This window comes from Stegostoma tigrinum, chromosome 43 (assembly GCF_030684315.1).
Source record: "Stegostoma tigrinum isolate sSteTig4 chromosome 43, sSteTig4.hap1, whole genome shotgun sequence".
NCBI lineage: Eukaryota > Metazoa > Chordata > Chondrichthyes > Orectolobiformes > Stegostomatidae > Stegostoma > Stegostoma tigrinum.
The window spans coordinates 9749153-9769074 of record NC_081396.1 but is presented as its reverse complement, the minus strand read 5'-3'; the positions used below and the strand labels follow the sequence as shown (position 1 = coordinate 9769074).

The 19922-nt window shown below is 44.1% G+C and overlaps 2 protein-coding genes across 6 annotated transcripts in view; one reads left to right on the top strand and one right to left on the bottom strand.

The window, feature by feature from the left end:
- The window catches only part of LOC125448995 (uncharacterized), a 100794-nt gene that overhangs the window by 30594 nt on the left and 50278 nt on the right, over positions 1-19922 (bottom strand). The window contains exons 19-25 of the mRNA XM_059641836.1: positions 16353-16818; positions 16091-16321; positions 15534-15668; positions 7681-7896; positions 4799-4894; positions 2146-2264; positions 766-921 (exon numbers count right to left, since the gene is read on the bottom strand). Of these exons, the coding sequence (XP_059497819.1) occupies positions 766-921; positions 2146-2264; positions 4799-4894; positions 7681-7896; positions 15534-15668; positions 16091-16321; positions 16353-16818 (1419 nt within the window). The remainder of the gene's footprint in view (positions 1-765; positions 922-2145; positions 2265-4798; positions 4895-7680; positions 7897-15533; positions 15669-16090; positions 16322-16352; positions 16819-19922) is intronic.
- Positions 841-19455, top strand: LOC125448986 (zinc finger protein 229-like). 5 transcript variants are annotated; one of them, XM_048524513.1, is made up of 2 exons: positions 841-931; positions 17374-19455. In XM_048524513.1, the coding sequence occupies exon 2, from the start codon at positions 17436-17438 to the stop codon at positions 18855-18857; it is 1422 nt and encodes a 473-aa protein (XP_048380470.1). In that variant the 5' UTR covers positions 841-931; positions 17374-17435; the 3' UTR covers positions 18858-19455. The 5 variants fall into 5 exon arrangements, with proteins under 5 accessions (XP_048380470.1, XP_048380471.1, XP_048380469.1 ...); XM_048524514.2 differs by lacking the exon at positions 841-931 and adding an exon at positions 939-1049; XM_048524512.1 differs by lacking the exon at positions 841-931 and adding an exon at positions 16168-16271.

Here is a 19922-nt window from a genome sequence, read left to right as displayed (position 1 = left end):
CTGTGGGAGGAAACTGGAGCACCTGAAGGAACCTGTGCAGACACGGGGAGAGCATGCAGACTCCACCAAGCTGGTCACCCATGGTTTGAATTGTAGTTCCTTTTATTGAGTGCTATTCCTACAAGTTACCGGAATCATTGGGCTCAATTTCACAACATGCTCTCCTGTTTTTGTGGATTTCACCTCTTTTTCTAATCAACATGTTCAGAGATGTTATTATATTCCTCTGGAGCAGGTGGGACTTAAATTCAGATCTCCCTGTTCCAAGGCAGGGACACTACCACTGCACCACAATTAAGAGGGTGGAGTTAAAGGATATTCTTTCATTTGAAAAGGTAATAGTGGGTGGCCGAATTGACAAAAGATGAATAACTTCACACTTCAAAAGCTATCCATCCACTCAGTTGTGCCATGGACCAAATTGCCCTGAAGCCTCCTTATTTGCTCCTACCTAGCTTTGTGTAATTAACCAACTTGAGAATATTATTCAATTGCTTGAAATATTATTTGATTCCCTTAGCTAAATTGTTGGCATATTTTGAATAGCTGGGGCCCAAGCGCTGATCCCTGAGGTACTCCACTTGTCACCACCTCTGTTCCAAAAAAGACTCATTTATTCCTGCTCACCAGGCGAAACACTGATTCTCCCCATCTCCCTCTCTGATGAAGGGTCTAGACCCAAAACGTCAGCTTTTGTGCTCCTGAGATGCTGCTTGTCCTGCTGTGTTCATTCAGCCTCACACTTTGTTATGTCGGACGACCTGCCGGCAAAGCCCGGACCTCTAGCCCCGCCCCCTCTTTCCTATTGGTCAATCGGCCCGGCCCGCCACCGAGCATGCGCGCTGCTGACGCTGAGCTCCGGAGTGAGAGTCGGGCGGAAATTCCTGGCGGAACGTATCGAAAGCAGGTTCGCGGACAAGACTGAATAGAGGTGGGAGGATAGATTCGAAGTTTTAACAAATATGTGGAGAACGCTATAAAGTCCTAATGGGAAGTCACCGACGCGACGTTTGAGCCATCGACTGATGCTCGCTCGTCCTTTGTTGGCGGTGAGTCCCCAGGTTGGGTGGCGGACCAGCGGCCGCCATCTTTGAGGCCGTTGGGGGAAGTGCGCAAGCTCAATGTAGCGAGCCAATCAGGAGAAACTCCACATGTACCCTGTTGTTTCAATGATTCATTCACCCTGGGGAGAGAGAGAGGGAGAGGGCGGGCGAGCGCAAGGATACCTATGTCATGGAGAAACTGGGAATGGGAGGGATGGGGCCAAGCATTTGCTTATCCATCACTGCTGGAAAACCATCAAAACATTCACAAGGGTCATAGAATAGAATCATTGAATCCCTACAGTGTGGAAGCAGGTCATTCGACCCACCGAGACTGCAGTGACCCTCTGAAGAACATCCCGCCCAGGCTGAACCCCGACCTTATCCCTGTATTTCCCACCTTAGACCCTATGGGTAATTTAGTATGGCCAATCTTCCTAATCTGCATATTTTTGGACTGTGGGAGGGAAACTGGAGCACCTGAAGGAAGCCCATGCAGACATGGGGAGAATGTGTAAACTGCGCACAGACAGTCACTGTGGCTTCTGAACCTGGGTCACTGGTGTTGTGTGGCAGCAGTGCTAACCACTGTGCACCTCAGATGTTAACTCTGCTTTCTCCCTCCAGATGCTGCCAGACATGCTCTGTTTTTCCAGCAATTTTTGTTTTTGTTTCTGATTTCCAGCATTGGTACTTTGGTGTTTTTGTTCACATTTACACAGTTACTTGGCTAGTGATCACACCAGTGAATTCATACTGAGGAAAAGCTTTTCAGCTGCACTTTCAGTAGTGAGGGGTTGTTATGTCCTAATTGTGCACCAAGATACTTGCAATGGAGAGAGGCCATTCACCTGCTCTGACTGCAGGAATGGATTCATTAAGTCTTGCGATCTGCTGAGACACCTATGAGGAAATGCTTTAAAATTTCTGAGGAGCTGATGTGCCATCAACATATTCACAATGACAAGAGACTGTTCAGGTGTTCTTACTGTGGACTGGGTTCAGGCAATCGTGTGACCTTGCGAAAACCAGCAAATTCACACTGACAAAAGGTCAACTACCTGCTCTGAGTATGGGAAGGGATTCACTCAATCATACGTACCTTTTGAGTCACAAGCAGGTTCAGAAGTAACTGTAGTAATTGGCTTTGGCTGTTAATCATCTCAATGTTTATCATCGTCTGCTTCTGCTGATGTTTATCATGTGTAGTTATATAGAATTCTTAGTGCACAAAGAGGCATTTCAGTTCATAGTGTCTACACCGACTGCCTGACAATTATGCTTGCTTTCTTCTTGTTATTCTTCTGCCTTTTTTTCTCTAATCCTGCATTTTGTTTCTGTTTATCATCTAATACCCTCTTGAAATTTCAGTGGAATCTGCCTACACCATAATTCCAGGTGGTGTATTTTAGACCTAATTACTTGATGTGAAAAAAGTTTTGCTTGTTTTATGTTAGCCCCTTCTGCAAAACACTTAACAACTGTGCCCTTTTAGTTCACAATTCTTTTACAAGTTGGAACAGTTTTCCCCTGTTTACCCTACAGACTTGTGATTTTGAAAAAATGTAACAAATGCCCTTTTTTTCCCACGTGTAACATTCCCAGATACTCCAATTTGCCCTCATAACTGAAGATTTTCATTCTGGATGAACTCTTGTTCACCCCTTCTGCAGTGTCTTCAGTGCATTCACGTTCTTCCTTTAGTGTGGCATTTGAAATTAAAAATGGTATTCCAGTTGGGGTCTAATTAATATCTTAATAAGTTCATCATAACTTCCCCATTCTTGTACTCTACATTCTCATCAATAAATCATAAGACCATAAGATATAGGAGCAAAATTAGGCCATTCAGACCACTGAGTCTCTCCCCCCACCTTGGATCATTTTCTTTCTCAACCCATTCTCCTGCCTGCTCTCTGCAACCTTTGATATCCATACTAATCAAGACTTAGCTATCTCTACACTCAGTGACGTGACCTCTGCAGCCTTCTTCAGCAATGATTTGCACAGATTCACCAAGCTCTGGCTGAAGGAATTCCTCATTGTTTCAGTTCTGAAGGGTTGTTCATTCCATCTCAGGCTGTGCCCTTGTGTCCTAGTCACTCGTTGAGTCATACTGCATGGAAACATTCTGTCCAGCTAGTCCGTGCCGACTATGCTCCCAAACTAAACTAGTCCCACCTGCCTGTGTTTGACTCATATCCCTCCAAACCTCCCTTATTCGTGATCTTATCAAAAGGTCTTTTAAACGTAACTGCACCTGCACCAGCATTTTCTCTGGCAGTTCATTCCACATACTAACAACTCTTTTTTTAAAAAAAGACACTCTTGTGTCCTTTTTAAATCTTCCTCCTCTCACCTTAAAAATATGCCCCCTAATTTAAAACTCTTCCACTTAGGGAAAAGATCTTCGTTATTCACCTTATTTATGCCCCTCATGATTTTATAAACCTCTGAGGTTACACCTTAAATCCCAACCTGTTTCGACAGTCCTTCCATATTAGAGATTGTACCCTCACTGAACTGCTTCTTGTGGTATTTTTCCTTAAATAAGTAGACCAAACAGTATTCCAGTTGTGGCCTCACCAGCATCCTGTACAGTTGCAGTAAGACTTCCCCAGTCTTGTACTCCAACCCTTTTCAAAAAAAGGTCAACATTCCATTAGCCTTCCTGAATACCTGTTGCACATATACTAACTTTTCTGTGTTACATGTACAATTAACCCCAGGTCCCTTTGTGTTGCAGTTTTCTGCAGAATTTCTCCATTTAAATAATGTTTTGTTCTTTCATTTCCCTTCCAAAATCAACAACTTCACATTTTCCCACATTATACTCCATTTCTCAACTGTTTGCCCACTTACTTAAACTATTACTATCTCACTCAACTGTTTCTATCCCTGTCGCATTCTGCCTTTCTATCTATTTTTATGTCATCTGCAAATTTGGCTGCAGTACGTTCACTTCATTCTTCCAGGTCATTAAATTGTATTATAAATAGTTGTGCTCCTGGCATTGATACCCACTGGTCAGAGGTAACCACCCTGAAAAGCTTATGCCCTCGTGCATTATTTTAATTTCACACATTTTTACATATGCTTTGTGGAATTTCCTTTTGTGCTGTCTGTCGATTTACCTACAATATTAGATTGTCTATTTTAGTCCACTTCGTTTTAAATCCCAAATATTTCTAGTTGAATGTAGGGCAGGAAGCCACAGTGAACATATGGAATGAGAGGGCTGATAGGGTCCAGAGGCAAAACAAAAGGTAGACGTGAGGAAGAAGCTGGATAGGATATCCAAAATTCATGTAAACATTTAAATAAAGAGCAGGCTGTTCTGTCTGTGGTCTCAATTCCATATTCTTGCCTCCCTCTGATAGTTAACCGTAAAAGTATTCAATGATCTTACCACCACTGCTCTGAGGGAGAGTTCTAAAGTCACACAATCCTCAGAAAACAATCCCTTCTCCTCTCAGTCTTAAGTGAGAGACCTCTTATTTTTAAAATATTGTTTCGTTGATCTAGACTTTTGCATGAGAGAAAAATGCCCTATTCAGTTCCGTCGGATTAAAACATCTTTTGACCAGGTAGGAAATTAGAATCGGTCAAAAGTTTCTGAAAGCTTGATCTGGGATTACAAAATATATGCTGTTTTATCAAAATTTCAAATTTTAATGCAATTATTTTTGATTTCATTTGCAAAAATGAAAATAAACACTGAAATAAAACTGTTAGATATTATTGTAAGTTCTCACCTGTGTTATTAGGACAACCTGAATGACCCAAATACATTTTAGGGTGATTGTCAGAATACACAGTTGCCAGATATTTCAGGGTTTCCTCATTTGCCACTGTTGAAAACAGATTATGTCATATGCGGGCATTGGAGGAATGATGAGAGAGTTTTCCACTTTTACAACATATAGCAACACATTTCCGAAACGTAAGAATTTTTGCGCTTTCTCCCTGACATGAGATCCCGTCATGAATTTTGTTTGCAAATGACAACATCTGAATACGTTATCATGAACAATTACTGATTACAGATTTTTCGGAGTGCACAATGTCAGACCTTTCATTTCCAACCAGATTTGGCTCTTTGGGCCTTACTGCTTTTCATTATCCCTCACATTCCACAATGAACCATCAAAAGAAAAGAAACATGCAGTACATACTATTACCAGTAAGTTGTAACAGAGAGTAAAAAGGCTGCAGACAGATAGATAAAAATAGTATTTATTTTGAAAATTGTAGCTTTTCAGGAACCTCGATACATAAAATTTGCCATGCATTCAGTAATATAGGATGCAGTTAGTTTGATCTCCATTGTTCTAAAGATGCCAATGTGAAGTTGGCTGTATTTAAAAGAAAATGGTCAGATGTTCCTGTCTGACTGCAGGTTTCACTGGTTTTCAAAAACCAATCTATTTACAACAGTAATAAGTTCAAGAACCCTGGATGTCTAAGACAACTCAGTACTGGATTAAAAAAGAGGAGCAGGGCTTTTCGCAAGTCCAAAGGGAGCAATTCAGCTGTGCCCTTAGAGGAATACGGGAAGTGCAAGGGGGAACTTAAAGCAATTAGAAGAGCAAAATGGGGACATGAGAAAGAACTTGTGAACAGATTTAGGGAAATATTTTATCAGAACAATAAAGGGAAGAGATTAACCAGGGCAAGAGTCAGGCCCATGAAGGATTAAGGAGAAAATCTATGTGCGAAGCCATGGGATAATTGGAACGGTGTTGAATGAATACATCTCTTCGTTCTTCACTGTGGAAAAGAACGTAGGTACAGAATTCAGAGACTGTGAGGCACTTGCACAGTTTGACATAGGAAATGGGGAGATATTGGAGGCTCTGTCAGGTTTAAAAGCAGACAGATCCCCTGGCATGGATGAATTGCATTACAAGCTGCTGTGGGAAGCAAGGCAGGAAGTTGCAGGGGTCCTGACACATTTTTAATTCCTCTCTAGGTCACAGTGGAAGTGCCAGAGGACTGTAGGACAACTAATGTGATTCCAGTTTTTTAAGAGGGATGATAGATAGTGAACCAGAAAATTACAGACCGGTGAGTCTTATACAGTGGTCGGGAAACTTTTGGAGAAAATGTTGATGGAGCGAATTAATATCCACTTGGAAAGGTATAAATTAATTAGGAATAGACAGCATGGCTTTTTCAAAGGGAGGTCATGCCTAAAAAAGTTGTTACAATTTTTGGAAAGTGTCATCAAATGTGTGGATGAGAGAAGTTCAGATGATGTCGTTTATATGGATTTTAGCTAAGTCTTTGACAAGGTCCCACATAGGAGACTGATTGAGAAGGTAGAATTGGGAGAATTGAGGGAAACGTAGCAAAAGGGATCAAAAACCAGCTTAGTTATAGGATACAAGTACTGATTAAAGGCTGTTTTGAGTGACTGGAGACTAGTGTCCAGCGCTGTACCTGGGATCCTCATTGTTTCTTATAAACATAAACGATATAGATGAAAATGTAGGGGAAATGTTAAGCAAATTTGCAGATGACACCAAGATTGGTAGAGTGGTTAGTAGCGAAGAAGATGGTTGCATGTTACAGGAAGATATCGGTATGTTGGTTAGTCAGGCAGACAGTGGCATATGGTATTTAGCCCTGATTTATGCCAGGGATGCACTTTGGAAGAAGAAACAAGATGAGGAACTATTTAATGAAAGACCGGAACCTGCGGAGCTTACAGGAGCAGAGGGATCTTGGGGTAATTATTCACAGATCCCTGAAGTCAGCAGAGCATGTGAAAACGATAGTTAAGAAGGCATATGGGACACTTGCTTTCATCATTCGTGGAATAGAGTACAAGAGGAAGGGTGTAATGTTGAAATTGTACAGAACGTTGGTTAGGTCACAACTGAAGTACTGTGTGCAGTTCTGTCACCTCACTGCAGGAAGGTTGTGATAGCATTAGACATAGTGGAGGCTCATGAGGATGTTGCCTGGAATGGAGAAAATGAGCTACAAGGAAAGACTAAATAGGCCTGTATTATTTTATTTAGATCGGAGAAGACTGAGGTGGGGGTCATGAGTGAGGTGAATAACATTATAAGTAGTATTGGCAGGGTGAATACAGCTGTTCCCATTGGTCGAGGGGTCAATCATGAGAGAGCTTAGTTTTAGGGTTAGGGGCAGGAGATTAAGAGTTTTAGGAAATACTTTTTCACTCTGGGTGGTGGGAATCTGGAATGCATTGCCTAGGAAGGTAGTGGAGGCTGGAAACCTTACAACCTTTAAAAAATATTTGAATGAGTATTTCAAATATCAACATTCAAGGATAGGTGACAAGTGCAATAAATTTGGATTAGCTGACTTTTAGAGGTAGTAATGCCAGTGCAGGCTTAATGGGCTGAAGGGGCTTTTTTGCACTGTAATAATCTCATACGAGACCAGGCTCTGGATCTTGAACAGTGAGCAGAAGGTGTATTGGGGACGGGTATTTATAGATCTGAGGAAATGGAAGGAGAACTAGTGTTTCACAGAAACTAGAATGATCTGATTTGAATTTCTATCATGCCACCTATCATAGCTGGGTGGTTGTTTTTGACCGGCACAGACAAGAGGGCCTTTTTGTGCATTGTAGATCTCTGTGATGAACTGAAAATGATGATACTTTGGGTGAAACTGAGGTAAAGCTGGGTGATGTCAGTGAACATGTAACAGCTGACACTGTTGGGAGTATGCTGAACAACAAATAAGAGGAAGCCAAGGCTGGATCCTTTGGGGACACCAGAGGAAACTGTGTCAGAGGGGAGTACATTAGCCTGTGCTACGATCAGGTAGAGAAGAAATGGAGCAGGAGAGAACTGTCCCATGCAGCTGGATGAAACTGGAAAGGTGTTGGAACAATTAAAATGAAAATATTGTGGATTCTGGAAATCTGGAAAAAGTCCAGGAATGCTTGAGAAATTCAGCATCTGTGAAAAGAGAGAAACCGTTAATGTTTTGAGTCCCATTTGACTGTTCTTCAGGACTGGGGCATAATGTTGTGGCCAACCTTTTGAAGGGTTACAAAGGTTGAGTTGCAGTTAGGAGGTGTAGTTCGTGCTTTTGATAACAGATGCTTGGGCACTGTGGCAGGGACAGAAACCAGATTGGATGCATCCACACATGGTGTTCTGGGAAGGATGTGCACGGATTTTACAGGTGAAACATTTTTCAAGGAAACAAAATGGAGGTTGGATAAGTGACAGTAGTTTGCAAAGAGGAGTTAAATGTCTTCTTTTAAAGACTGTGGTATTGGCTATTTAAACGAGAGAGGGACTGTACCTGGTAAGAGCACCATTTACAGCATAGGATACTGACTGGTCAGAAATTCAGCAAATAGTTTGATCTCTCAGAAGTTGGAGTCATGGATAAAGTGAGCTCTGAGACACCACAAGAAGAAAACAGAGGAACACTGAGGAATGATCCAAGTTTAGCACTCGGCCAAGAAGGAACTTTAGACAGTTCGGTCCAGTGAGCAAATAAGAGGGTAGGAAGGAGCAGAGGTAGCTGATTTGATTGTTTGAATTTTGGTGGTAAAGAAACTGCATGAGCTCTTTGGAGATGGCAGCGGAGGAGGCCTTCAAAAGTAATGAGCTTGTGTTCAATATTTAAAAAGAGCAAAACATTTTATTTGATCGTAATCAGAATATTAGACAATATAATTGGGCTGAAATTTGTTAAAATCAGAAGCCATGTCCAATAAACATGGTTCAGTCCAGATTGTTGATTAACAAAAAAGTCACTGTAGTCATTTGTGAACTTGCTGGTAACTCAGCATGTGAATCTCTTCCCATAGTCAGACCAGGTGAATGCTCTTAAACCACAGTGAATTTGCCAGTGTATCAGAAGTCAAATGGATTAATGAATTACTTCCCACATTCTGGAATGCTCTCTCCCCAGTGTGAAATCACTCATGTCTCATCAGGCAAGATGACTCACTGAATCCCTTCCCACGCTTGAGGCAGATGAAGGACCCTTTCCTAATGTGAACTTAATTGTGCTTCAGCAGATCAGATGAATTAATGAATTCCTTCCACATTCAGGGCAGTTGCGTGGTTTGTTCAGAGACTATAATGCTGGTGTGTGTGAGCTCAGATTGAATCAGGCAGTAAATCTTTTTCCACACACGGAACGCGAAAACAATTTCTCCACAGTTCAGCGTGCTGGTGTACTGTGAGATCAAGTGATTACTTGAAACTATTTCCACAATGAGAGCACACAAAGGGTCTTTCATCAGAGTGAAGATGTTGGTGAAGCATGAATACCCCCAGAACTTCTACAAAATTCTTTGCACTTTGGACATTTAAAAGATCTCTTTTCTACATGAACTTGCTGGTGAGTCAGCAAGTGGGATGACTGGGTGAATTCCATCCGACAGTCTGAGGAACAAAAACAAAATTGCTGGAAAAGCTTGGCAGGTCTGACAACATCTGTGGAGGAGAAAACAGAGTTAACACTTAAGCCTGGTGACCCTTCCTCAGAACCATTGTGCCTGTGATGGGTTTCCAACTAAGGTGGGCATTTTAAACCTGGGCCACAATCCTCACGTTTCCAAGCTTTCTCCATGTGCGGGTGCCCTTGAAACTCTGTTGGATAGATGATCAGTTCCATGCAGACAGCACATGTACAGTTTCTCTCTGCTGTGTTGTTTTTACGATTGTAAAAACGGTTAAATCTAGCGAGTTTTGAGAAGACTTGTAGCGCAGGTTGAGGTTCTGGATGTGAGTTTGCTCGCTGAGCTGTAAGGTTAGTTTTCAGATGTTTCGTCACCATTCTAGATAACATCAGTGAGCCTCCGACGAAACGCTGGTGTTATGTCCCGCTTTCTATCTATCTGTTTAGGTTTCCTTGGGTTGGTGATGTCATTTCCTGCGTTGGTGATGTCATTTTCTGTTCTTTTTCTCAGAGGATGGTAGATTGATTTGGAGCCAATCTACCATCCTCTGAGAAAAAGAACAGAAAATGACATCACCAACACAAGGAAACCTAAACAGATAAATAGAAAGCGGGACAAAACACCAGCGCTTTGTCGGAGGCTCACAGATGGTGTTACCTAGAATGATGACGAAACGTCTGAAAACTAACCTTCCAGCTCAGCGGGCCAATTCACATCCAGAACGGTTAAATCTCTTTCCATAGTCAGTACAATGTAACACTCACGTCTCTGTGTTGGTATTTTTCCAGTATTACTATTTGAAATCTGTTCCCACATTTGGAGTAGAGAAAATTTTCACCTTTCACATTGTTATGTTGATGATATCCAGGTCCTGAGTGACCCTACCATTATGCTTGTGTTTGTGTTTTGATTCCGTAAATCCTTCCCTCCTCACACCCTGCAAAAAGAGTTTGCAGAAGGGATCATCACCCTGTCAGTGAAGGTTGGAGGTTCAGAGCAAACAATCCCAGTTTGGGTCAACATTTGCTCCACCGAGAACATAGAACACTACAGCGCAGTACAGGCCCTTCGGCCCTCAATGTTGTGCCGACCTGTGAAACCAATCTGAAGCCCATCTAACCCACACTATTCCATTATTATCCATATGTTTATCCAATGACGATTTAAATACCCTTAAATTTGGCAGGTCTACTACTGTTTCAGGCAACGCATTTCACGCCCATACTACTCTCTGAGTAAAGAACCTACCTCTGACACCTATCCTATATCTATCACTCCTCAATTTAAAGTTATGTCCCCTCTTGCTAGCCATCTCCATCCAAGGAAAAAGGCTCTCACTGTCCACCCTATCTAATCCTCAGATCATCTTGTATGTGTCTATTAGATCACCTCTTAACCTTCTTCTAATGAAAACAGACTCAGGTCCCTCAGCTTTTCCTCATCAGACCTTCCCTCCATACCAGGCATCATCCTGGTAAATCTCCTCTGCAACCTTTCCAATGCTTCCACATCTTTCCTATAATGTGGCGACCAGAACTGTACGCAATACTTCAAGTGTGGCCGCACCAGAGTTTTGTACTGCTGCAATATGACCTCATGGCTCCAAAACTCAATCCTTCTACCAACAAAAGCTAACACACCTCACACCTTCTTAACAATCCTATCAACCTGGGTGGCAACTTTCGGGGATCTATGTACATGGACACCGAGATCGCTCTGCTCATCCACTACCGAGAATCTTACCATTAGCCCAGTACTCTGTATTTCTGTTACCCCTTCCAAAGTGAATCACCTCACACTTTTCTGCATTAAACTCCATTTGCCACCTCTCAGCCCAGCTCTGCAGCTTATCTGTGTCCCTCTGTAACCTGCAACATCCTTCCACACTATCCACAACTCCACCGACGTTAGTGTCATCTGCAAATTTACTAATCCATCCTTCAACGCCCTAATCCTGGTCATTTACAAAAATTACAAACAGCAGTGGCCCCAAAACAGATCCTTGCGGAACACCACTAGTAGCTGAACTCCAGGATGAACATTTCCCATCAACCACCACCCTCTGTCTTCTTCCAACTAGCCAATTTTTGATCCAAACTGCTAAATCACCCTCAATCCCATGACTCAGTATTTTATGCAATAGCATGCCGTGGGGAACCTTATCAAATGCTTTACTGAAATCCATTTACATCACAACAACCGCTTTACCCTTATCCGCCTGTTTGGTCACCTTCTCAAAGAATTCAGTAAGGTTTGAGAGGCACGGCCTACCCTTCACAAAACCGTGCTGACTATCTGTAATCAAATTAGTCCTTTCGAGATGATCATAAATCCTATCTATTATAATCCTTTCCAACACTTTACCCACAACCGAAGTAATGCGCACTGGTCTGTAACTACCAGGATTGTGTCTCCTCCCCTTCTTGAACAAGGAGGCAACATTTGCTATCCTCCAGTCTCCTGGCACTACTCCTGAACATAATGATGACGTAAAGATCAAAGCCAAAGGCTCTGCAATCTCCTCCCTAGCTTCCCAGAGAATCCTAGGATACATCCCATCTGCCCAGGGGACTTACCTATTTTCACACCTATCAGAATTGTTAACACCTCCTCCTTGTAAACCTCTATCCCATCTCGTCTAATAGCCTGTATCTCAGTATTCTCCGTGACAACATTGTCTTTTTCCTGTGTGAATACTGATGAAAAATATTCATTTAGCACCTCTCCTATCTCTTCGGACCCCACTCACAACTTCCCACTGCTGTCCTCGACTGGCTCTTATCTTACTCTGGTCATTCTTTTGTTCCTGACATACCTATAGAAAGCTTTAGGGTTTTCCTTGATCCTACCTGCCCAAGGACTTCTCATGTCCCCTCCTGGCTCTTCTTAACTCTCTCTTTAGGTCCTCCCTGGCTAACTTGTAATCCTCAAGCACCCTAACTGAGCCTTCACACCTCATCTTTACATAAGCCTCCCTCTTCCTCTTGACGAGTTTTGACTTCTTTAGTAAACTCACAGTTCCCTCGTTTAACCACTTCCTCCTTGCCTGAATGGAACATGCTTATCAAGGAGACACATTAGCTGTTTCTTGAACAAGCTCCACATTTCAATTGTGCCCAACCCCTGCAGTTTCCTTCTTCATCCTATGCATCCTAAATCTTGCCTGATTGCCTCAATTGCTTCTCCCCCAGCTATAACTCTTGCCTTGCAGTATGTACCTATCCCTTTCCATCGCTAAAGTAAACATAACCGAATTGTGGTCACTATCACCGAAATGCTCACCTACCTCCAAATCTAACACCTAGCCTGGTTCATTACCCAGAACCAAATCCAAAGCAGTATTTCGCTTGGGAACCCTGCAGCCCAATGGTATCAATGTGGACGTCACAAACTTCAAAATCTCCCCTTCCCCCACTGCATCCCAAAACAAGTCCAGTTCTTCCCCTCCCTCCACTGCATCACAAAACCAGCCCAGCTCGACCCTTCCCCCCCACTGCATCCCAAAACCAGCCCAGCCTGTCTCTGTTTCCCTAACCTGTTCTTCCTCTCACCTCAAGCCGCACCTCCATTTCCTACCTACTACCTCATCCCGCCTCCTTGACCTGTCCATCTTCCCTGGACTGACCTATCCCCTCCCTACCTCCTCACCTATACTCTCCTCGTTACCTATCTTCTTTTCTCTCCATCTTCGGTCTGCCTCCCCCTCTCTCCCTATTTATTCCAGTTCCCTCTCCCCATCCCCCTCTCTGATGAAGGGTCTGAAACGTCAGCTTTTGTGCTCCTGAGATGCTGCTTGGCCTGTGTTCATCCAGCTCCACACTTTGTTATCTTGGATTCTCCAGCATCTGAGGTTCCCATTATCTCTGGCCTCACTTCTTGTTGGCCTATCCACATACTGTGTCAGGAAACTCTCCTGCACACATTGGACAAAAACTGACCCATCTAACATACTCGACCTATAGCATTTTCAGTCAATATTTGGAAAGTTAAAGTCCCCTATAACAACTGCCCTGTTACCATTGCTCCTATCCAGAATCATCTTGGGAATCATTTCCTCTACGTTTCTGGAACTTCTTTGGGGCCTACAGAAAACTCCCAAAAGGGTGACCTCTCCTTTCCTGTTTCTAACCTCAGGCCGTACTACCTCAGTAGAAGAGTCCTCATCAAATGTCCTTTCTGCCACTGTGATACTGTCCTTGACTAATAATGCCACACCTCCCTCTCTTTTACCACCTTCCCTGATCTTACTGAAACATCTAAACCCTGGAACCTGCAACAACTGTTCCTGCCCTTGCTCGATCCATGTCTCTGAGATGGCCACAACATCGAAGTGCCAGGTACCAATCCATGCTGCAAGTTCACCCACCTTATTCCGGATGCTCTTGGCATTGAAGTAGACACACTTAAACCAAATTCCTGCCCGCCGCTATACTCACTACTCTCAACCTCCTGGACACTGGAGCTACAATTCAGGTTGCCAACCCCCTGCTGAATTAGTTTAAACCCTCCTGAAGAGCAATAGCAAATTTCTCCTCCAGTGTATTGGTACCTCTCAGGTTCAGGTGTTGACCATCCATTTTGCAGTGGTCCCACCTATCCCAAAATGAGCCCCAATTATCTAGGTATCTGAATCCCTCCCTCCTGCACCATCCCTCCTCTTGTTTGTGGAGAGAGCCTGAGCCCCTTCAACAGCCACCGCTGGCACCTTGGGTCTATTTGGTATGTTTCTGAAGTCACCAAACCTATGATTGGAATCTGACCCTGCTCAAGCACTGCAGCCAATACCGAAGATGTATTGATACTGGGCACGTGCAGAACAATGTCTCTACTCTAGCTACCTGCGGGTGACCAGTTACAACCTGGCGTATGCATTGTCCGAGTGACTGATGGCAGCCTTGGCCAATAGGTGAAGGGTGTGGAGCTGGAGTATCAGCTCTCCAAACCAATCAAAGTGGAGGGGCAGGGGCTGAAGTGCCACTAGAGCAAACCCTTCAGGAACACTCAGACTTGTAAACTGAGATAATAGGAACTGCAGATATTTGGAGAATCCGAGAAAACAAGGTGTGGAGCTGGATGAACAAAGCAGGCTAAGCAGCATCTTAGGAACAGGAAAGCTGACATTTCGGGAAACTGGGAGGTTTTACAAGCTTGGACCATTCTCACTAGATAGTGCAGGATTAACTCTGAGAAATTGATGGGAGGATTGAAGAAATAATGGGGAAGCAGATCACAATGATTTAGATATTCTAACCAATTTATACGATCAAATAAGAAGGTTAATTTCACAAATCTATAAGCGAGTGCTGATGGTGCTATTTTTACCTAAGATGCCTCACGGACTTCAACATGCCATATTTGCTGAATATCAGGAGGTAGTAAGAACTGCAGATGCTGGAAGTCAGAGTTGATATAGTGTGGATCTGAAGGAGCACAGCAGGTCAGGCAGCATCAGAGGTGGAGAAAAGTCGACTTTTCGGGTCAGGACCTTTCATCAGGACTGGGAAGGGGGCTGAGATATAGATTGGCGGGAGGTGTGGGCTGGGAGAAGGTAAGTCATAGGTGGATTCAGATTGCTTGTGGAATTTGGTCAATGGGAAGGGTGGGGCGGATAGGTGAGAAGATGGACAGGTTGTGTTAGGTCAAGGAGCCAGGGATGAGAGAGAGGGCTAGGGATGGGGAGATTTTGAAGCTCGTGAATTTTATGCTGAGGCCATTGAGCTGTATGGTCCCAAAGTGGAATGTAAGGTGTTGTTCCTCCAATTTTCATGTGGGATTCACCTGTGTCTTCTGACCTGGTCTACTGCATTCGTTGCTCCCGCTGTGGCTTCCTCAACATCAGGGAAACCAAGCTCAGACTCGGTGATTGATTTGTGGAGCATTTGCACTCTGTATGCTCCAATTAACACCACCGTCCAGTTGCCAGCCATTTCAACTCCCTTAGCGACATGCCCATCATGGGTCTCCTCCAATATTACAATGAGGCCGGATGAAAACTGGAGGAAAAACACCTTGTATTCTGCCAGAAGCCTGGAGCCCAATAGCCTCACCCGAGAATTCACCAGCTTCAAAATCTCCCCACCCACCAGCCGCATCCTTCTTCCAGGCCTCCCTCTCATTCCCGCTTCTTTGACCTGACACAATCTGTGCACCTTTCTTCTCACTTATCCACCCCCACTTTTCCCATTGACCAGTCTTCACCACTCCCGACCTGCAGACACCTATCACCAGAGATAGCAAGAACCGCAGAAACTTAAGTCAGAGATAATGCAGCGTGGAACTGGATAAACATAGCAGGCCAGGCCGCATCCTGGAAAGTTGACTTTTCTGATGTTGCCTGGCCTGCTGTGTTGCTGCAACTCCACACTATGTTATATCCACCTGTCACTACACAGCCCCAGACAACAAGGTGTAGAGCTGGATGAACACAGCAGGCCAAGCAGCATCTTAGGAGTAGGAAAAGCTGACGTTTTGGGCCTAGACTCTTCATCTAGGCCTGAAATGTCAGCTTTGGCTGCTTGGCCTGCTGTGTTCATCCAGCTCTACACCTTGTTGTCTCGGATTCTCCAGCATCTGCAGTTCCTATTATCTCACCACACAGCCCCATTTCTTTGAGCCCCCGCCCCCGCCCGATGACGGTTACCCGACCGGAAACATCGGCTTTCCGGCTCCTTTGAGGCTGCCTGACCTGCTGTGCGGACTCGCTCAGCGGCAGGCTGGCTGGCACGCATGCGCAGTGCCACTTCGATCAGGACTGAGAGGTACGCGGAGCTATTTCTCCTCAGTGGCGGCGATCGGCGGGAGAAAGGGGAGAAGCAGAGCAGGTACATGGTTGTTCGGTGAGAAGAGGGCAGCGGGGAGACATTGTAAACACCTCGCGTAGACCGCAAACCCCAAATAAGAACCTTCAGGCTCCGTGTTGCAGGTGTTTATGCCGGGACGAGGCCGCTGGTCTGGGTCCGCCATTCTTGCTGAATGGACAGGACTTGGGCGGGGCTTCGGTGTGACCGTGTGAGGCCCAGGTACAACTGGGCGCATGCGCGGCATTTCCGTGCGCGAATGTTGTGATGTCACTGGAGATGACTCAGCAACAGCCAGCGTGAGGTAGGAGACCGGCAGCAGAGGGTGGGTGATCTCAATTACAGGGACGTTGACTGCGGGAAGTGCTAGGTTTGAGAGGACTGGGGAAAATGGTGAAATGACGGGGGTTTCAGAAGCACGTGGGGTGAAGTCGCTGAGGTGGAAATTAGGTGGTTTGGTGTGATGATACTGTCGTGCGATTGACAATCTCCATTTGAGGTGCACGGAGGATTCCGAATAGTCGGTTTCAGCATCCTGCGGTTTGCCAGGGAAGAGAGACTGAGTTAGCTGCTGGGGAATGGAGTTCATAACGGACTGAAGACTTTCATTCTCCTACATACTCCCAATAATCAGTTGAAGTGTCGTTCTGGATGTCAGAAAGGTCAGGATAGTCTTGGAGATATCTGCACCGATTTTTCAAGGATCTGCAACCCTGATTCCTTTGAGCTGGTGGAGTTTGAGGATTTGGGAGGCCCTGTCAAATTTCTGGACATGTTATAGAAACAGTATGTGTAACATTCCCTCTCCTTTGTTCCCTGCTTCTCCCTCTTCCCACGTGTGTGTCTCCTTTTTACAGCTATGTCTCTTGTTTTTGTCCCTGCTCCATACAGATCCTACAGTCTTTTGCAGGCCAGATGAGGCAGCAGGTTTACTTTCCTGATTGACATTAGATTTAACCCCAGTTGAGCTTCTATGACAATCCAGCAGCTTTCGTGCTCGTTTTTCTCAAGCGCTGGCCCCACAAATTGCTAGATTCACTCTGTACAATTTCACAACCTGACTTCTTGTTTTTTTTTGGTTTTCTGTCTCATTCATCCTTGTTTCTGTTTTAAATTAATTTCACAGGCCTATGAGAAGAGAAGAATTTGCAGTCAGGAAGCTGAAACTAAGCATCATATCGTAGTCTGATGGAGTCACCAAATTTATCACAACCTGAATATCAGCATGTTTTAAACATGGAAGCAAAAAGCACCGTTCAGAGTGGGGAGAAGAGTTTCAAGTGTTCTGTATGTAGAAAAGGCTTCAGCCAATCAACCGGCCTCAAGAACCACAAATGCAGTCATACTGGGGAGAAACTGTGGAAATGCAGGGATTGTGAGAAAGGATTCAGTCACCGCTATGCGCTGAAAATTCATCAACGTGTTCACACTGGAGAGAGGCCTTTCATCTGCTTCAAGTGTGGGAAGGGATTCACTAAGTTATCCACCCTGCTCACACACCAGCGAGTTCACAGTGAGGAGGGACCTTTTAAATGTACAGACTGTGGGAAATACTTTAAAAGTTCCAGTGATCTGATGTCCCACGAATGTATTCATAATGAAGAGAAAAGGTTCAGATGCTCTCACTGTGAGGCTGGCTTCAAGTGGTCATCTCAACTGACTGTGCATGAGCGCATTCATACTGGGGAGAGGCCATTCACCTGCTCTGAATGTGGAACTGGATTCACTCAGTCGAATCACGTCAAGGCACACCAGCAGGTTCACACTGAGGCGAGACCTTTTAAATGCCCAAAGTGCAAAAAGTGCTATAAAAGTTCAAGCCATCTGCAGTCCCATCAACGTGTTCACACTGATGAGAGACCTTTTAAATGTTCACAGTGCAGTAAGTGCTTTAAAAGTTCCAGGGAACTGATAGTCCATCAACGTGTTCACACTGACGAGAGACCTTTCACATGCTCTCATTGTGGAACTGGGTTCAAGAGGTCATCTCAACTTACCATACACCAACGTCTTCACACTGGGGAGAGGTCATTTATCTGCTCTGAATGTGGGCAGGTATTCATTCGGTTCTCCACACTGTTGACACACCAGCGAGTTCATTCTGGGGAGAGGCCATTCACCTGCAATGTGTGTGGAAAGGAATTCATTGAGTCATCCCAACTCACGGCACACCAACGAGTTCACACTGAGGAGAGACCTTTCAAATGTCCAGACTGTGGGAAGTATTATAAAACTGCTAGGGAATTGAAGTTACACCAACGTATTCACACTGATAATAGACCATTCAGGTGCTCCCACTGTGGGACTGGGTTTAGATGGTCATCTCATCTCACTGCACATGAGCGTACTCACACTGGAGAGAGACCGTTCACCTGCTCCGAGTGTGGGAAGGGATTCACTCAGAAAATCCACTTGATGACACACCAGCGAGTTCACACTGAGGAGAGACCTTTTAACTGTGCAGACTGTGGGAAGTGTTACAAAAGATCCTGGGATCTGATGCGTCATCGACGTGTTCACTCTGAGAGGCCTTTTAAATGCCCAGAGTGTAGGAAGTGCTTTAAAAGTTCTGACGAGTTGATGCTCCATCAACAATGTTCACACCAATGAGAGGCTGTTCAGGTGCTCTCACTGCATGTCTGACTTCAGGCGATCATCTCAACTCTGTACATCAGTGAGCTCACAATGGGGAGAGACCACCTAAGGCCTGTTGATGTCTATGTTCTCTAAGTTTCCAATGTTTAGATTTGAGATTCTAATTCCAGAATTAAGTATATCACATTTAAACTCAATTAAAAATTCTACAATATTATGATCACTAAACAGCAAAGTAATAGTTTTATACAATTCTAACATAACCTACCTGCTTTTAAACTCTATGCTAATAAAGGCAAATATCTCATATGCCTTTTTAAAAACTTTTATCCATTCTGTGACCTCAAGAGACAGGCGGACGTGCACACTAAGGTCCTTCTGATTCTCGGTGCTTCTCAGGATCCTTTATCATTTATTCCCTTGTTTGTCCTGCCCAAGTGCATCACCTCACCAATGAATGAATAAGAAAGAGGATAGGGGTGATATTTGGGAAGGATGTTGGTAGGAGAATGGTTTAAGTTGCTGTTTATGTTATGGTAGTTCAAAATTGTCATATACGTACAAAGCCTTTTTTCTTTTGTGTAATAAACTTGTTTGTTTAGTTAAAAGAACATTGGCAGCGTCGTGTGAATATGTTCAGTGATGACCATCCCAACTAAACTGCAAAAATAAAACTTGTACTCTATCAAGTCAGATTTCATTGAGATTGAATTTGTTTTCCCATCAACTGTGATTTGTAAAATTCGAGAATGAGGGCAATCTCATTGGAACTTAGAAAATGCTTATGGGGTGGATGTAGATGGGATTTCTCCCTTGGCTGTTGAGTCTCGAGCCAAGAGACGTTCTCAGAATAAGGGGTAGGCCGTAGGTAAGGAGGACTTTTTCATTCAGGGAGTGGGGAATCTTTAGCATTCTCTATCCAGAAGGCTGTGGAGGGTCAATCATTGAGGATGATCAAAATAGAAATGAAGTATTCCTGGAAATGAATGACATAATGGGAAATGGGAATACTGCTGGAAAGAAATGATGAGCTGTGATTCAATTGAATGTTGGAGTAGGCAGGGGACTGAATAGTCCACT